The following is a 16,646-nucleotide window of genomic DNA, read 5'->3' as shown; positions in this document are numbered from 1 at the left end:
GACATAGTCTCTATCATGAGGAACAAACCCTCAAAATTTCAAGCCATAGAGAACTAAAATACCATAGAGGATATTTAATTAATTAAAAATTAGGGAGTGAGATAATAATTTATATTTTTAGTCCACATTATTCTCCTTTGTTCACAGGGCAAGAGGGTATTTTTCTTTTATTTTTATGATTTTTCTAGAGAAAATTATGGATTTTTGAAGTTTAGGCATTTAAAATAATTCAAAAATCCCTATTTTTCTACTTTTTCCACGCGGCGCCTACTTATCCTCGTATGCTTTGAAGGCTCCATGCATCGCCCTACCATTTAGCACTGCCAACCATGTAGCCTCCATGCGAACCGCGCTTTATGCATCATGGATCCGTCTGGCTTGATCTCCTGCATTCATTAGATACACACGCGATCAGACGGCTCTCCGTTATCATCCCCAAGTGACCTAACCCGTGAGCCGTTCAAACTAAAACCTTAAGATCTTGCCCTAAACTCAACCAAATTGCATGAGGTTTATTCATAAACCTTCATCTACTCAATACAAACACATTTATATGGTTTATACAGTATGAAATACTGTAAATATGTATGGAGGGTCGAAACAAGCTCGATTTAGGGTTGGAGCTCAATACCTTTATCTGAGAAGGGAAGCCTCAATTAGATGGTTGTGGTAGCTTTGATTGGTCCCAACAAACCTATAGATGAAGTATCAAGGCTTGGTGAATGGTCTAGGTATGAATTTGATCAAGCTCGATTTCAGGTGTTGATCTAGAGCTAGGTTAGAGGCTACTTTAGTGGGGGGCATTTGGGGGGAATCAACTTCTTTCACTATGGGGACAGTTTGTACATAGATAATTGAAGTTTGGTTCATTGTAGAGGTGTGGGGAGTTCTGTCTTGGTTTTGATAGAAATTTGAGCTCAAAATTGAGCTTCCACAGTTGGGATTTGTTCGGAAAAATGGTGGGTTTGAACTGAGGAGGTCTTCGGGAGTCTCTGAGAGCAATTTGATAGAGCTTCCTTAAGCAAATTTCAGCTCTTTTTTCTTGTTCATGAAGGTGAGTTTTAAATAAAAATGGTGAAGGGTGGCTGTCATGGCCAATTGAGGGGTGCAAAATGGTGCTTAGGTTGAGGGTTTTGAAGTGTTAAAGTCAACAGGAATTGGCCAGCTAAGATGGGTGAGTTTGGGTTTAAATTTTGGCTTGGGGCTCTCAATTTTTGTGTTTTTCAGCCTTTAGGTCAGTCGCTAGGGCCAGGGGAGGTCACCAGGAGGTACCAGGCGGTCAGGTGAGCCAATGGGAGGGTTAATTATTATAATTAACCCTCAATGGCAAGTGATGATGGGGAAGATTTTTGGTTAAGGCCGATAAATGAGCTTAAATCCCTTAATTTAGGGATCTAATGGTCCATAGCTCACCATGTCTGGTCCAAGGAGGTTTACCCTAGTCAATAGATTGTATATTTTGGTTGTGGTATCATCAATTTGGTGGCTTTGCCATGGCTAAGTTAATTTTCGTGCATGGGTTCAATTTGGGTCCAAATGGCTAAAAGTTAGGTTTTTGTTAGGCTAAACATGAATTTGATCCCAATTAATTGATCAAAATTGTTTATATGATTATTATGAAAATTTTTTATGAAGTATTAAAATGATTTTGAGTTCAATTGGAAGCTCAATTTGAAGGATTTTGGAAATTTGGTAAATTTGGGCATGTTGGGCTAGGCTTGGGTCTAGGTTGGGCTAAGGTTGGGTGAGGGTCAAATTAATTATTTAAAATGGTCTATATGAATGTCATAAAAATTTTTCAACATAAATCAGGTGCCAATTTTGGGATTAAGGCATTACATTTGGTGGAATTTGGAGACATTGTTAATTTGGGGTAAATTTGGGGATTTTTGGACTTGGGTTGAAATTAAATGAAATTAAGGCTTCAACAAGGCCAATTTATGGTCAATATTGGTGTGTAGGACTATTATGAAGAGTTTAAGATTTAAATTTGGGTAAATTAAGTAGACTATGGGGTTCAATTTGGTGGGGTTAAGTCATATGGCTAAAATTGGGGGTTTGACTTAGATCAAGATTGAGCTAAGAGAATGGGCTAATTAGCCTTAGATTTTGTTTAGATTGGTCATATAAAGGGGGATTAAGAGTTTAGTTTTGAAATTGATCGAAAGTGGGACCAAGTTGATGGACATTTAAGGTGAATTTGGGGTTGATGGACATTTAAGGCAAGTTGATGGACATTTAAGGTGAATTTGGGGAAAATGGGCCCTTAAAGGCAATTTAGGGGTTTTGGTCAAAATGGTTAAATTAGCTAACTTGGGCTCAATTGAAAGGTCAAAATTGGTTTTGGAAACATTTGGAGTGATTTTGGAGGTTTTGGGAAAGTTTGGGGTGCCAAGGATATTTTTGTAATTTTGGTAAATTTGTGGGTATTTTGGTAAATTTGGAATTTTTTGTGGTTTTCGGTAATTGGGCATTTTGAAATGGTTTGAAATGATTTTTGAACCAATTTGGGTATTTTGAGTGAATTGGGAAGTTTTGGCCAAATTTGGGATTTGGGGGGTGTTTAGGTAATTTGGGTAGGTTTGGGGGTAAAAGATCCAATTGGGTATTTTTGGTAAAATTGAGGTGTCAACCACCATGTGTGAGCTATGAACCAATGAGATCCCCATTTGGGTCCTCTATGTATTGATCTTAACTAAACCCTAGCCTAGGGTTAGTGGGTCTAGGGGACCATCTACTTGAGTGTCTCAAAAGCCAAGGGGTCAAAGTCAACAATTTTGAAGTTTTGGATTGTGAGTGAATATAGATGATAGTGAGTGATAGTGAGTGCAAGTGAGTGAACTGGCTCCAAACCAACACCCAAAGTCATCCCTAAGGTCAATCAATCCTATGGAACTCATATTGAGCTCCTTTATACTGACCCCACTTATTAAGTGTTAGACGTTAGGACAAGTATATGAAACTTCAAGTTGAGCAAAGAGGAGTTTAGAGTTTCTAATGATGAGGGTTCCTTTTGTAGTTTTATAAAAATAGTCAACAGGAAAATTTTATGGCTAGACCCTAGGCAACAAAAGAGGGAAAACTAAACCTCAAAAAAAAGTGAGGTCAACAGTAGGAAATTGAACTGAGTGATCCCCCCTCATGTATCTGACCATTGCATCATCATAAGCAGCATCATATTCAAATTTATGACTTATCAAGTCATCAGTGTTAGCATTTCTGGCTTCCATATTTTCCATTCTACTATCCATTCTCAAGATATCTCCTAGTTGGAACATCATCTCCTCCATAAGTTTCTGGATAGTAGGGGTACTAGAAGTACTTGAAGTAGAAGGAATATCCCTGGTCCTACTTCTAGATCTCCATCCAACATGAGATTCATAAGTCTTTATATTGGCAGGCCTATTAGATTTTAAAGGTTTAATCCTCTCATCATCTGCTCTAAAATCAATTCCTGTCAATTCACATAGTGTAAAGATCAAGTCCAGGCCGGGTTGAGCTAACCCACCAATGGTCTCTCCCAAAGCAATAGATCGAGTGCTCCTATAAATAATAGAACCTACATCTATCCTCACCACCTGCTGGATACAGAAATTCAAGATGGCTCTATTCTTTTTTGCCTCACTACAATGATTTGTTAGTATCATTCTTCGTTCTTTTAGAAATAAAATAGAGTCAAGCCTTAGATACTACATTTAACATAGAAAGATGAAAGTTTACCTTAACACCATTCTTCACCTTCCAGGTTCGTCTTCCATCAGTAAGAAAATAAATAACCTCATTCAAGGCCTCATTTGTAGCAGAAAACAATTTGTACTAGTAGTTATACACATCTTCTAACTGATAAAATTGATTAATCTTTCTTGGAGTAAACTCTACCATTTTTCCACGAACTAACACATAGTCTTCAGATGTCTCCTTGAAATTGGCATAGAACTCCATCACTACACTAATAATCTTCTAGGCAGTAAAGTAGCAAAAATTCTCCCACTGCTGAGCATTGATTAATATCTCGACTTCTCCTCTCAGATTTTTAAATCCTCAATCTGGAATCACTTTTTTAGTTGTAAGTAGACTACTGAAGCAAATGTTGGGCTTGTAGTTGACAAACCTTTGATCATCAAAATCTACCTTTCTATTTCCTTTGTTCATTCTAGGTGCCATGTTAAATCTAAGAAAATTTGATAAAATCAAAATAAATTCCCATAAATTTTGAAAAAGCACAATATGGAATGTCTTAAACTAAAATCTACTAAGTAAGAGTTCTTCACCAAAGGATTTTCTCAGAATCTTCCAAAAAACTCTAAAAATTTCATATCGCAGCAATGTAAGATAAATCCTTGGTGAAAATAAAAAAAATTTAGTTCAAAGTGTAGCTCTTGCCTAGAGAGAATAAAATACAAACTTCATTTGCCTTAAAATCGCCTCAAATCCGAGCAATAGCAAGCCCTAGGTGCAAAAATAGAGGTTGAAGGTGACTCAAAGGTTAAAAATGGTGTTTTACTATGCAAATCACGAATTTTAAGGGTGTTTGGTTGGTTTTGGTCGTAGGCGCTGTCGGCGCCCATGCTGGCGCCATCGGTACCAGTGGCACAAAATCATTTTTCTATTTTTCAACTTTCAATTTTCTTTCAATTTACTCCAAAGTCTATTTAGTTTTTTTGAATACTAATTTTCATCTAAAAATAATTCACAAACAAACATATTCAAAAACAACACTAAACTAACTTTTATATATGAGAATACACTTTTTACAGATACATTTCTTGAATGACACTTCTACATCCTTAAAGCAAACTAAATTATAATTCAGAGTTGAAAAAAGCCACAACACTAGAACGCCTAGTAGAAAGTCCAACTTCTTCAATTATGCTGCCTCATCCTCAATACTTTCTCTTCGTCTAATATTTCCCATAGTCTAGTAATGGACATAAGAATTGTAGAAGGGTTGGTGCGGGAATTGATAAGTCAAATTTTCATGGATCCATCCATTTTTCTTAAACATCTAGACCAATCCTACTTCACTTGTCCAAGTATGATCAAAGTTCTCCTTCATCCTCCAACCTAGGTGATCAAAAAGGTAGTTAAGATTTCCTATTGCATTCATAATACTCTGAAGTTCTCTTTCTATTTTTCTTCTCAAAAGCTATTGAACTTCCAACTATTTGTAGCATCAATGGTGTTGAAGCATGTGATGAATGATCCATGATAATATCTAATGCTTCTTTTCCATTCCTAATATAATTTCCATCAATAGGAATCATGGGCTCCCACGGTAATAAAACTTTTTCCAAAATTTTATATTAAACTTGAGATTGGCTGCAAAGTAGAAAAATTGTAGATGGGTTGCCCAAGTCCATATATTAGCCCATTCATAATAATACCAATAACAATTTTAAAATAATGGAACCATCAAAGGGTTTTTCCATTTGAATGCAATAGTTTAAAATAACACTTTCTTTTGTAACTTTGCTAATCTTCATGGTAGGGAGTACTTTTGTAGATATGAAGAAATGCCTTTGTTTTTAAATTGGATTAAGCATGGAACTAGAGAATCTAAGGTATCCTTCATCTTTGATTTCCCAATTATCATGTTCAACTGTCATAAATTATGTACGTCCTGCATCATATCTTTCTGTTGACCTCACTTTTGGTTGAGGTTTAATTTTCCCTCTTTAGTAGCCTAGGGTTTAGCCATAAGACTTTTCTGTTGACTATTCCTAGAAAATCAGAAAGGAACCCTCACCATTAGGAATTTTAAACTCATTTTTGTTCAACTTGAAGTTCCATATATTGGTCCTAACCTCTAACACTTGGTAGGTGGAGTCAGTATGGGGGATCTCAAGCAGGGTCCCGGTAGGACTGCTTGACCTTAGGGTCAACTCTAGGTGTTGGTTTGGAGCTAGTCTGCTCACCTGCACTCAATATCACCCACAATCATGCTCAACCCTAAACCAAAAATTGTTGACTTCGGTTCCTTGATCTTTTGGGAGGCTCAGGTAGATGATCCCTTAGACCCATTGACCCTAGGCTATGGTTTAGCTAAGATCAATACATAAATGACCCAAATGGGGATCTCATTGGATCATAGCTCATGCATTGTGGTTGGCACCCCAATTCTACCAAAAATGTCTAACTTGGCTTTTTGCCCCTAAATCCACCCAAATTACCCAAGTGCCCTCGAAACACTAAATTTGGTCAAAATCCTCAAATTCACCGAAAACACCCAAACTTACTCAAAAACCATCTCAAACCATTTGAAAAGACACAAATTGCCCAAATCCACCCAAAAATTCCAAAATTACCCAAATACCCCTAAATTTGCCAAAATTACAAAAATACCCTTGGCATCCTTAAATTTCCCAAAACCTCCAAAATCACTTAAAATGTCTCCAAAACCAATTTGTACCCTTCAATTGAACCCAATTTGGCCAATTTGACCATTTTAACCAAAACCCCCAAATTGTCTTTAAAGGCCCCAATTTCCCCAAATTCACCTCAACTGTCCATCAATTTGGCCCCAATCCCCCTCAATTTCAATTCTAAACCCAAATTCATCTTTCATTTGATAAATATAAACCAAATCCAAGACTAATTGGCCCAATCTTTGAGCTCAATTTTAATCCAAATCAAAACCCCCAATTTTAACCTTATGACTTAATCTCACCTAATTAAACCCCATAGCCTACTCAATTTGCCCCAATTTGAATCCTAAACTCTTCATAACACTCTTACACACCAAGTTAAACTTTCAATTAGCCTTTTTCAAGCCTCAATTTCATTTAAATTTAACCCAAATTCAAAATTCCCAAATTCCACTAAATTGAATTCTGTAACCCCAAAATTGACACCCAATTTATGTTGAAAAATCTTCGTGATATTCCTATAGACCATTTTAAACTAAAAATTTGGGCTCAGTCCAACCTTAGCTCAACTAGACCCATGTCTAGTCCAACATGCCAAAATTGACCAAAAACCCAAAATCTTTCAAATTGAGCTTCCAATCAAACTTAAAATTACTTCAATCCTGCACTAAAAATCTTCATGAGAATCATTTACATCTTTTTGATCAATAAATTGAACTCAATTTCATTGCTAGATTATCCCATACCCAAGTTCTAGCCATTTTACTCAAATTGAACCCCTTCACTAAAAAATTACTTAGCCATGCCTAAGCCGCCAAATTGACTACACCAAAACCACCAAGTACACCGTTTGGACTAGGCTCAACCCACCTAAACTAGCCAAGGTGAGATATCGACCAATGGTCCCTTGATTTAAGGGATTTAACCCCATATTTGGCCTAAACTTAAATATCTCCTCCATCAGCCATAACATTAGGGGTTAACCATCATTAAGCATCCTCTGGCCTCCCTGAGCTAAGAAGTGACCATACCCTGGCTAGCCACCTACTCAACCTCCAAAAACAGCTAGCCCAAAGTAGCCCGAAGTGGCCAAAACCAGAAATTGAACCTTCCTGACTTGACACACTCCCATTGGCCATTTCAACCTTTTTTTCCCTCCACGTCAGCAAGCTTTAGCACACAATTTGCAGCCTTGAGCTCCATCAGGCAACCACGACTTTAAATGGAGCTCTCCATGGCCAAAGAGAGAAGTGCTTGGAACCTTAAGGAAACTCTGCCAAAATCTCACTAGAGCTTCTCTAAACCATCCCAAGTGCAATCCCCTTGGTCTCAGCCATTGATAGCCACCACTTAGAGCCAATTTCTCTACTAAAATTTGCCCTAAAACCAGAACAGACCTCTCCACTCTACAACAGTGCACCAAACTTCATTTAATTGTGCACACACTATCCCCAGAGTGAAATAAGTTGATTCCCCACAAAAGTCCCCTTTGAAACAACCTCTAACCTAGCTCGAGACTAACACCTGAAATCGAGTTTAATCATAATCATACCTAGAAAACTCACCAAGGCTTGAGACATCATTTGGAGGTTTGCTGGGTCCAATCAAACCTACCACAACCATCTGATTGAGGCCTCCCCTCTTAGACAAAGGTATTGAGCTCCAACCCTAGCCTGAGCTTATTTTGATTCTCTATTTGTAATGGCTTGATTTCATACATGATTAACCATATGTATGTGTTTCTCTTGAGTAGATGAAGGTTTAGAAACAAACCCAATGCTATTTGGTTGAGTCTAGATAAAGATCTTAAGGTTTTAGTGTGAACATCTTATGGGTTAGGTCACTTGAGGAAGATAACGGAGAGTTGTCTGATCGCGCGTTTATCCAACTAACAAAAGAGATCAAGCTAGGCGAGTGGATGGTGCTTGAACCGCAGGCCACGTGGTAGCTAAAGTGGATGGCAGCTTCAAATGAGAGTGCATCGCGTGTGAGTTCTGAACCGTCGTAGGATGAGTTGGCGCCAAACTAGATAAGTAGAAAAATAGGGATTTTTGAATTATTTTAAATGTCTAAACTTCAAAAATCCATATCGTTCTCTAGAAAAATCATAAAAATAAAAAAAATTATCTTTTTGCTCAGTGAACAGAGGAGAGTAATGTGGACTAAAATTTTTTTTTTTGGCAAACATATGATTTTTAGTGAATTAAATACCCTCTGTCGTATTTTAATTCTCCATGTTTAAATATTGCTCACCATGGCTTAAAACTTTTAGGGTTCATTCATCATCACAGAGGGGGTGTTCTCTGATTTTTCCAAGGTTAGAGAACATCTCTATACTTCTATCCCTAATTTTCAAGCTAGAGTGACCATTTTGGCTAATTTTAATTACATAAATCAAAATATCACTTGGAAAATTTTGAAAATAATTTTGGTAGGTTTCTTGTTGTCAGAGAAGTCTAGAAAAAATATTTTTGTGCTTTGGATTACCTTGTGATTTCCTATATTTAATTAAATGCAATATCTTGTACTACTTTATGTAAATTAAATACTTATAAAAAATTAACAAAATCAATCTCATATTGTTCAAATAAATCATGTTTATTCACTGTAAAAACTTGAACATTATTTGATTGAATTCAAATATTCAAATGGATTTTCTAAGAAACCATGTATTTTTGTACGAAAATAATTATAATCACTTAGAAAAATTATGAAATGTGGTTTTCTGAGTTCTTTGTGATGAAGGACACCTAGAAAAAATAAAAGTTATTTTTGGTAAAATAGTTTATTTTTTATCCTTTTTTTTGAATTTAAAATCCCGAAATGCAAAAATATTTCAAAATGTGCCTAATTGCTCCTCATCTCTTATGACTTATTAAAATATTTTTCCTGATTTTTCCTAAGTTAAAAATAAACTTTTTAAGGCTTAAAAGTAGATTATCCTCATCTTTCTTATTAAATTAATAAATTAATTCAGAAAAATTAATTCAAAAGACAATGAAATTTTGCTTAAGTATTTCTCTGACTTGGGGAAACCTCTAATAATTTTCTCATGAATAAAAATTTTATTTTGGAAAATTAAATAAATAAATTTCTAAAATTCCTATTTTCTAAATTTAAATAAATAATTAAATTAAATTTTGAGAGGTCCACATATTCTCCTCTAAACATTATAGTTACCTCATGGATATGACACTCTAAACGATCAAAGTCATTTGAGTTGTGAGGTGAAGTTCCCTTAGAGCAAAGTGGTAATTTCAAACTTTTGTGCCTTAATCTAAATTTAAGATTAACCTAAGGAAAATGGTCAATTTTGATCTTAATAAACTTGCTTGGATGATTAAAATACAAGAGGATTAAAAGGTAGAAACTCACTCACGACCCTTGGACAACATCAAACAAATCATGATCCTCCTAACCTTCATGACTTGGAAGTTAATAAAGTTGAAATGATTCTTAAGTGAGTGGCTTAACCTAGAAAGACGATAATTTACTTGCCTTAAGCCAAAATTTGACGATGATTTGACCATTTGATAAGAATACATATCACTGAAATCAAAATTTTATAATCACTTTTTTCAATTATCATGATTGTTAAAAGCTTAGTAGTTACCTAGGCTCAATGTCCAAACCTAATTGATCGGATTTAGAAGATAACATAATTGGTCATTGACAACTTTAAACACTATAAGCCTGACCTTAATTGTGGGCACCCTAACCTTAAATAACCTAGACTTGCCTTAGGGGCACCCACTCACATAACTTTTAAATGAAACATCAATTGACTAATTGAGTATCCTATCCTTGGGATAATTAAGTTGCTAAGTTTCACTGAGCAACAGGGTAGTCACACTTCAGCCACAGATGATTAATGGAATAATTCGATATGTCCAAAATGAACTCGAAATATTTCAAAGTGATATTCAAAGTGATCTAAGGTCATGCCTCGAGCATTTTGAAATCTATTGGACATTCTGAAGGGCTAATTGGACTTGCCATATTTTGTTCTAAAATAATCTACCAAGATCTTCTGAGATTCAATAGAGTCGTAGCTTGGGGTTTTGAAGGCTAAACCTTCATCTACTCTCATGTAGTTTAAATTCTTTGCAACATTATATACATGCCTTGCAAGTACTGACTTTTCAGAAGGAGGAACGAGAAGACTCGCTAGGTATGTCAATTTACAGTACAAACTTTTCCTGTATTTTCCACACTGTATTTTAATGCTTACAAAACTTTCATGTTAAAAAAATGATGTCACCCTGCATGAAAACCAAAACTACTAGGATAGCCGCCAAACCAAAATAAAAAATAAAATCAACCAAGATAAAATTCACTGTCACAACATTTAAAATATAAAACCACTCAACATTTAATCCCAAACATCACAAAACAACAGTTGCAACTAAATTAAGTCATCTCTATCAGATGATCGGGAATCTCTCAGAAAAGGTAACCTACGATTGCTAATGAAGTTTCTCATGATCTAAAAGAAAGTATAAAACTCATTAAGTTGAGTTTAGTAAATTTATTTAGACTAACTGAATCCGATAAAAAAATAGTGATGCCGGAATGAGGGAACCGTAAGATTCTAACCAGTGTCGCTCTAATCAACTTTAATATGCCTCATAATATTTAAATGGTCATAACCATAGGAACATCTGATTTGACATTATAACTTGACACATCAAAAAAATTAAACTCATCATGACGAGGAGCTTGGAGCTAACATTGTGGGTAGCACGACCATCTCTAACAGCAAGAGGATCTACAAGAACACAACTTTTCTTAAAATTAAACAATAAGCCATAAGATTTCAAGGTTGCTTGCTTATGCAACATAAATCCTCACCTTATTTTTAGGCCTTTGCACAATCATGTTGTGCAATATAAGACCTAACTCGTCTTACGATTATGAGGTTATCGTTTGTTACGACCTAAATCTTCATATCTTTCAGGCAATTTATGTGATTGTTCTACATGAATGTAAGCCCTGATTAATAAAATTGGCACGATAAAATATTTAAACATTTCTCCTCTAAACTAAAGGTAAACCATAAGGTAGCATGAAAAGTCACATAGGTTCTCCTCCGGATCTATGAAATCCCCTAGATTTTCCTCCTTTGGATTCTACATTAAATGTTCCAAATTTGAACTATTCTCCTTTCACACCTCTTTGTCTGATCTCATTGAAATGTCCTATCCTTTTGACCTCTTTGAAGATAATATTTACTTCCTTCTATCTTCTATCTAGCTTTCTCCCTCTCATTATAGGTCAAACTCTCTTTCACAAAAACCTTCCTTTTTTTCTCTCTCGCTCTCTCTAACTCTCATCTCTCCTTCTATCTCCCTTGCTCTCTATCACTCTCTCCCTCACTCTCTCTATCTCTCTCCCTTCTTTCAATAGGCCTCTCTCACGTTCTCTTTTTTTTTCTCACATCTCTATCTCGCACTCTCTCTCTTGTTGTATCTCCCTCACTCCTCTCTCTCACTAACCCTTTATCTCCCTCTCTCTCTTTCAATCACTCTTTTACTCTATCTATATCTTCTACTTTACTCCTATCCTTCCCTCTCTTTCTCTTTTTTTCTATCTTACTTGCCTCAACTCTCTATTGCTTGATACATATTTTTTAATCACTCTCTTACTCTTTCTCTCTTAATTCCTCACTCGCTCACTTCTGTCACTCGCTTTAAGTTCTCTCTCCAACCATCAACATCTCCCTCACTCTTTTATCTTCTTCTCCCCCATTCCTTTCTCTCTCTATCTCTCTCAACCTACTTTTCTCTCTTTCTATTTCATTCTTTTTTCCTATCGCTTTATTTTTTTCTCTCTTGCTCTCTCAATCTCTTAGTTATATGTCTCCTTCTCTTTCTAACTCTATCTCCCTCTCTCACACATTTATATCTCCCCATCATACCCTCTTTAACTCTCTTTCTCTCTCTCAACTCTCTCATTGCCTGTCCTTTCCTTCCTTTATTTATATCTCATCTTCTTCTCCCCTTATTTCTCCTCCCTCTCTTTGAATCTCTCTCATTGTCTATCTCTCCATCCTTCACTCCTTCTTAGTCTCCCTTCAACTCTCTCACCATTTCTATCTTTCTCTCACTCTCTCTCTCTCACACACATACACTCTCACCTATACCTTTCCCTCTTCTCTTCTTTATCATTAAGTTAAATGGAGCAAAAGAAAGCGATGGACCAAAAGAGAGAGGGAGAGAGGAAATGAGTGAGGGTGGGGGAAGCAGCAAGAGCATGAGAGAGAGAAGAGAGAGGAGAAGGCAGACAGGTTTACTCTTACTCTCACTATGAGAGAGGAGAGAGATAGTAAGAGTGATGGGAGAGAGGGAAAGATAAAATATAATAGAAGGATAGAACAATTGAGCAATAGGAGAGATAGAGTGAGAGAGAGGGATTGAAAGAGAAAAGAGACGAGATAAATAAGGGAAGTTAGAGAAGAGAAAGAGAAAGGGGGAGTAAGAGAGAGAGCTAAAAAGAAGGGGGTGCTGGAAAGAACCGATGAGAGAAGGATAGAATATAAGAAAGAGAGAGAAGAGAGTGGGAACAAGATAAAAATATGAGAGAAACATAGGGAAAGGGAGTGGAGAGAAGGAAAGATAAAGTGAGAGAAGAATCTACATCCCTTTCTAATTTGAGAGAAGAAGAGAGAGAATAGTTAGAGAGATAAGGATGGCAAGTGATTGTCTAGTTGATAGCTTGAGAGAGGAAGAGAACCTAGTAGAGAGTGTGAGATGAGGTAGTAAGAAAGAGCGAGAAAGAGGGACTAAGAGAGAGTGAGTGATTAAGAGTGAAAGAGTGAGGGAGAAAAATAAAGTGTTAGGGATGGAGGGAGAGAGGGTGATAGTGAGAGAAAACATAGATAGAGAGAGAAGATAAGGAGAAAAGGGAGGGTTAGAAAGAGGGAGAGAGGTAGATCAAGAGATATATGAGGTGAGTGAGAGAGGGAGGGAAGGGGGGTGGTAGTGAAAGAAAAAAGTAAACGGATAGTGAGAGAGTGAGATAAGTTGAAGAGTCATAGAGAATATGGTATTAATGGGGGATAGAGAGATGTGGTGGTAGAGGGAGAGATAGAGAGTGTGAGAGAAAAAGAGTGAGAGAGTTGGAGGGGAGGAGAGAGGAGATATAGAGAGGGAGGAGATGTAGTGAGTGAAAGAGAGAGGAAGAGAGAGTGTGTGAGATAGAGATAGGTTGCTCTCACCTTTCATTCTCTCTCACTCACTTACACTCTCACTCTCACTCTCCCTCTCTTTTCTCTACATCTATTCCTCTCACTACTATCTCACCTCTCTTTATTTCCCTTTTCTCTCACACTTCATCTCTTTTACCTCCATCTTCTCTCCATCCATCCCATAAAAGATCATTCTCTCTAGCTCAATCTCTTTATCTTTTCCTTTGTCAATCTTATTCTTTCTATCTTTCTCCTCTCAATAGCTAGGTAGAGTAATGAGGGAGAGGGATAGAGGGAGAGAGATAGAAGAAAGAGAGAGAGAGCTATCACTAGCTATTTATCCCTTACTTTCTCTCACCCTATCCTTATTTCTCTTTATCGCTAAATCTATCACTACCATCTCTCTCTTCATCTGTCTTTCTTCATCTCATCACTCTCTATAATAGAAGAGATAAAGAGAGAATGTGTGTTAGATAAAGTGAGAAAGCCAAATCCAATGAGAGAGATTACAAGAAAGTCTAAGATATTAAAAGGGAGAGAGAGCATGAGAGTGAGAGGGACAAAGATAAGAGAGAGAGAGAGAGAATTTGGGATAGAGGGAGGTAGGGAGGTGGCGAGGGAGGAAAATAGTGGTAGAGAGAGAAAGTAAGAGAGAGTGAGGGGGAGGGATAAAGAGTGTGTGGTGAGTGGGAGCTCGATGGAGAGAAGGTGAGAGCAGGAGGGTGAGAAGGGAGAGAACATGTGTGAAAGAGGAGGAGAAGGTAGAATGAGAAAGAAGAGAAAATGAGAGATAGAAACTGAGTGAATGAGAGATTGGAGGAGAGAAAAAGATAGTTGATATAAGAGGGAGAGAATTGGGGATGTTAAAGTCGGGATGAGAGAATGAGTGAAGAGCGGGTGAGAGATAGGGAGGGAGAAGAGTAAGAGAGAGAGAGATAGCTAGAGATAGAGAGAGAAACATGCCACCTTCATTTGTTATCAAACCCTCACCATTCACGCTCCTTCCCTCTCTTCCTCTCAAGAAAGGGAGAGATATTGGAAGAGTTAGAGAGTTTCAGAGAGAGAAAAAGAGAGATGGGGAGATTGAGAGATAGAGGGTGAGGGTGAGAGAGAGGAAAGGATATTAGAACTAAATGATGGAGAGAGACAAAGAGAGGGGGAGGTTGAGGGAGAAAGGAAGACTTAAAGTATAGCCCTCACACTTACTTTTTCTCACTCACATCTCACTCTACCTCGCTCGCTTCCTCTTACTCTCTCTCTCATTCTCCCTCTGGCTCTCCCTCTCACACTTACTCCCCCTTTATCTCTCTCACTCTCTTCTACTCCAACTTTTTCATACACTCTCTCTCCTATCTCTATATGTTTTTTTTTCTCTCTTTGACACTCCCTCCTTTCTTACTCTCACTCTTTCTCCCTATGTTTCTCTTTCTCCCTCCCCCTCTCTCCCTCTTTCTCTATCGTTCCACTTCCCTCAACTCCTTTCTCGCCCACTCTCCATCCGCTGCCTCTCTCTTTGTGTGTGTATAAATTTTCTCTCATTTAGATATGGAATAGAGAGATAGAACGAGAGAGAGTGAAAGAGAAAAAGAATGTGTGGGGAGGGAGAAAGAGATAATGACATATAGCATGAGAGAAAAAGAGAGGGGTGAGAGAGCGATTGGGAAGAGATAGAAGGAGAGATGAGGAGAGAGTGTGAGAGGACTCTTCCCTTTTGCTCTCATCCCTCTCCAACTCTAACACTCCCACGCACTCTCTTCTCTTCCTTGAAGAGAAAGCTTTGTCTATCCCATTCTGTTCTACCTAGCTATCACTCCTTTCTTTCACATTCATACACTATCACACTTATTATCTTTAAAGGAAGGATGTTAGTGAGAGAATGAAAGAGATGTATCTGACTTTCTCTTCTCTCTACCGCTCCCTCGTCATCCCTTTCTCATTCTTAATTAGTTTACCTCTTCTCTCACTCTTTCTCTTTCTGTCTCTCAAATTGTTCTCTCTGTACCACTCCCCTCGTTACCTCTTGTCGGCACTATTTTTTTTGGTGTGGGGTTTGCCCGTAAGAAGTTGTCAGTCATCGGAATTGAAATCCCGTTGCCCGCTTCGGAAGGACGTTTTTAAAAAATTTAGTTTTGAAAAAGATGAAGTCAAACTGACCCCATAATTTTCATAGTTTAGATGAAAGGGCAATTTATCTCAAATCACGTATCTATCCCGAAGGATGAACACAAGAATTGAGAGTGAGGCTCGATCAAATAAACTAAAGAAAGTTATGACATCCGTTTGGTCTGCGAAACCAATGTATTGGCCGACAAGTTCCCCTATTTAATATAAGGAATTAAATAGGGTTTATATTATGCTGGGTTCGAGAAAAGCTTCCTATAGGGGCAAGCCCCCATAGTTAATTACATCTTAGATAACTGAAGTTACCTAAGAATACTCTCGATAGAAATCAAGGAAAAATTATCTTCAAGGAATTCAAATGGTAAGGACATCTCAAAGATATCGGACTAAGAAGTGTGAAGGGGGATTGATTCAAATTTGGAGCATTTTGTTTTGGAGTCCAAAGGAGGAAACACTAGAGGATGTCATGGATTCGAAGGAGAACTTCGATGACTTCCTAAGCTATCCTATTATTCAAATAGGAGAAATCATTTAGATGTTTCATCCTGCAATATTTTTTATTTATTAGGATTTACATTTGTGTGAAGCAATCAGCACAAATAACCTTAAAGATGTGAGGATTTAAGTCGTAACAAACGACTACCTCGGAGTCCTAAGGCGAGTTAGGGCTTAGATTGTACAACAGAATTGTACAAATGCCTAAAAGATGTGTTTGACGATTTATGTTGTACTAGGCAAACAACCTCGATATCCTATGGCTTTGTTGTTTTAAAGCTAAGGAAGGATGTGTTGGACATGTTGTTGGAGACACTCTTGCTGTTGAAGATGATCGGGTTGCCCACCATGTAAGCTCCAAGCTCCTCGTTGTAGCAGAGTTCAAGTTTTCTAGATCATTTTGTTATAATATCAAATCAGGTGACCCTATGGTTAAAGTTCTTTAAATTTTATTATGGGCATATTAAAGTTAATTAAAG

At 37.2% G+C, this 16,646-nt stretch overlaps 1 protein-coding gene across 1 annotated transcript in view; it reads left to right on the top strand.

Annotated features, from left to right (window-relative positions):
* The first annotated feature begins 1,170 nt into the window (after positions 1-1,170).
* Positions 1,171-16,646, top strand: part of LOC110038383 (squamosa promoter-binding-like protein 16) — a 23,167-nt gene continuing 7,691 nt past the window's right edge. Inside the window, exons 1-2 of the mRNA XM_020743205.1 lie at positions 1,171-1,174; positions 1,228-1,283. Coding sequence (XP_020598864.1) covers positions 1,171-1,174; positions 1,228-1,283 — 60 coding nt within the window. The remainder of the gene's footprint in view (positions 1,175-1,227; positions 1,284-16,646) is intronic.

This window comes from Phalaenopsis equestris, unplaced genomic scaffold, assembly GCF_001263595.1.
Source record: "Phalaenopsis equestris unplaced genomic scaffold, ASM126359v1 Scaffold232741, whole genome shotgun sequence".
NCBI lineage: Eukaryota > Viridiplantae > Streptophyta > Magnoliopsida > Asparagales > Orchidaceae > Phalaenopsis > Phalaenopsis equestris.
The sequence above is the reverse complement of the archived record's forward strand: the minus strand, read 5'-3'. Positions and strand labels throughout refer to the sequence as shown.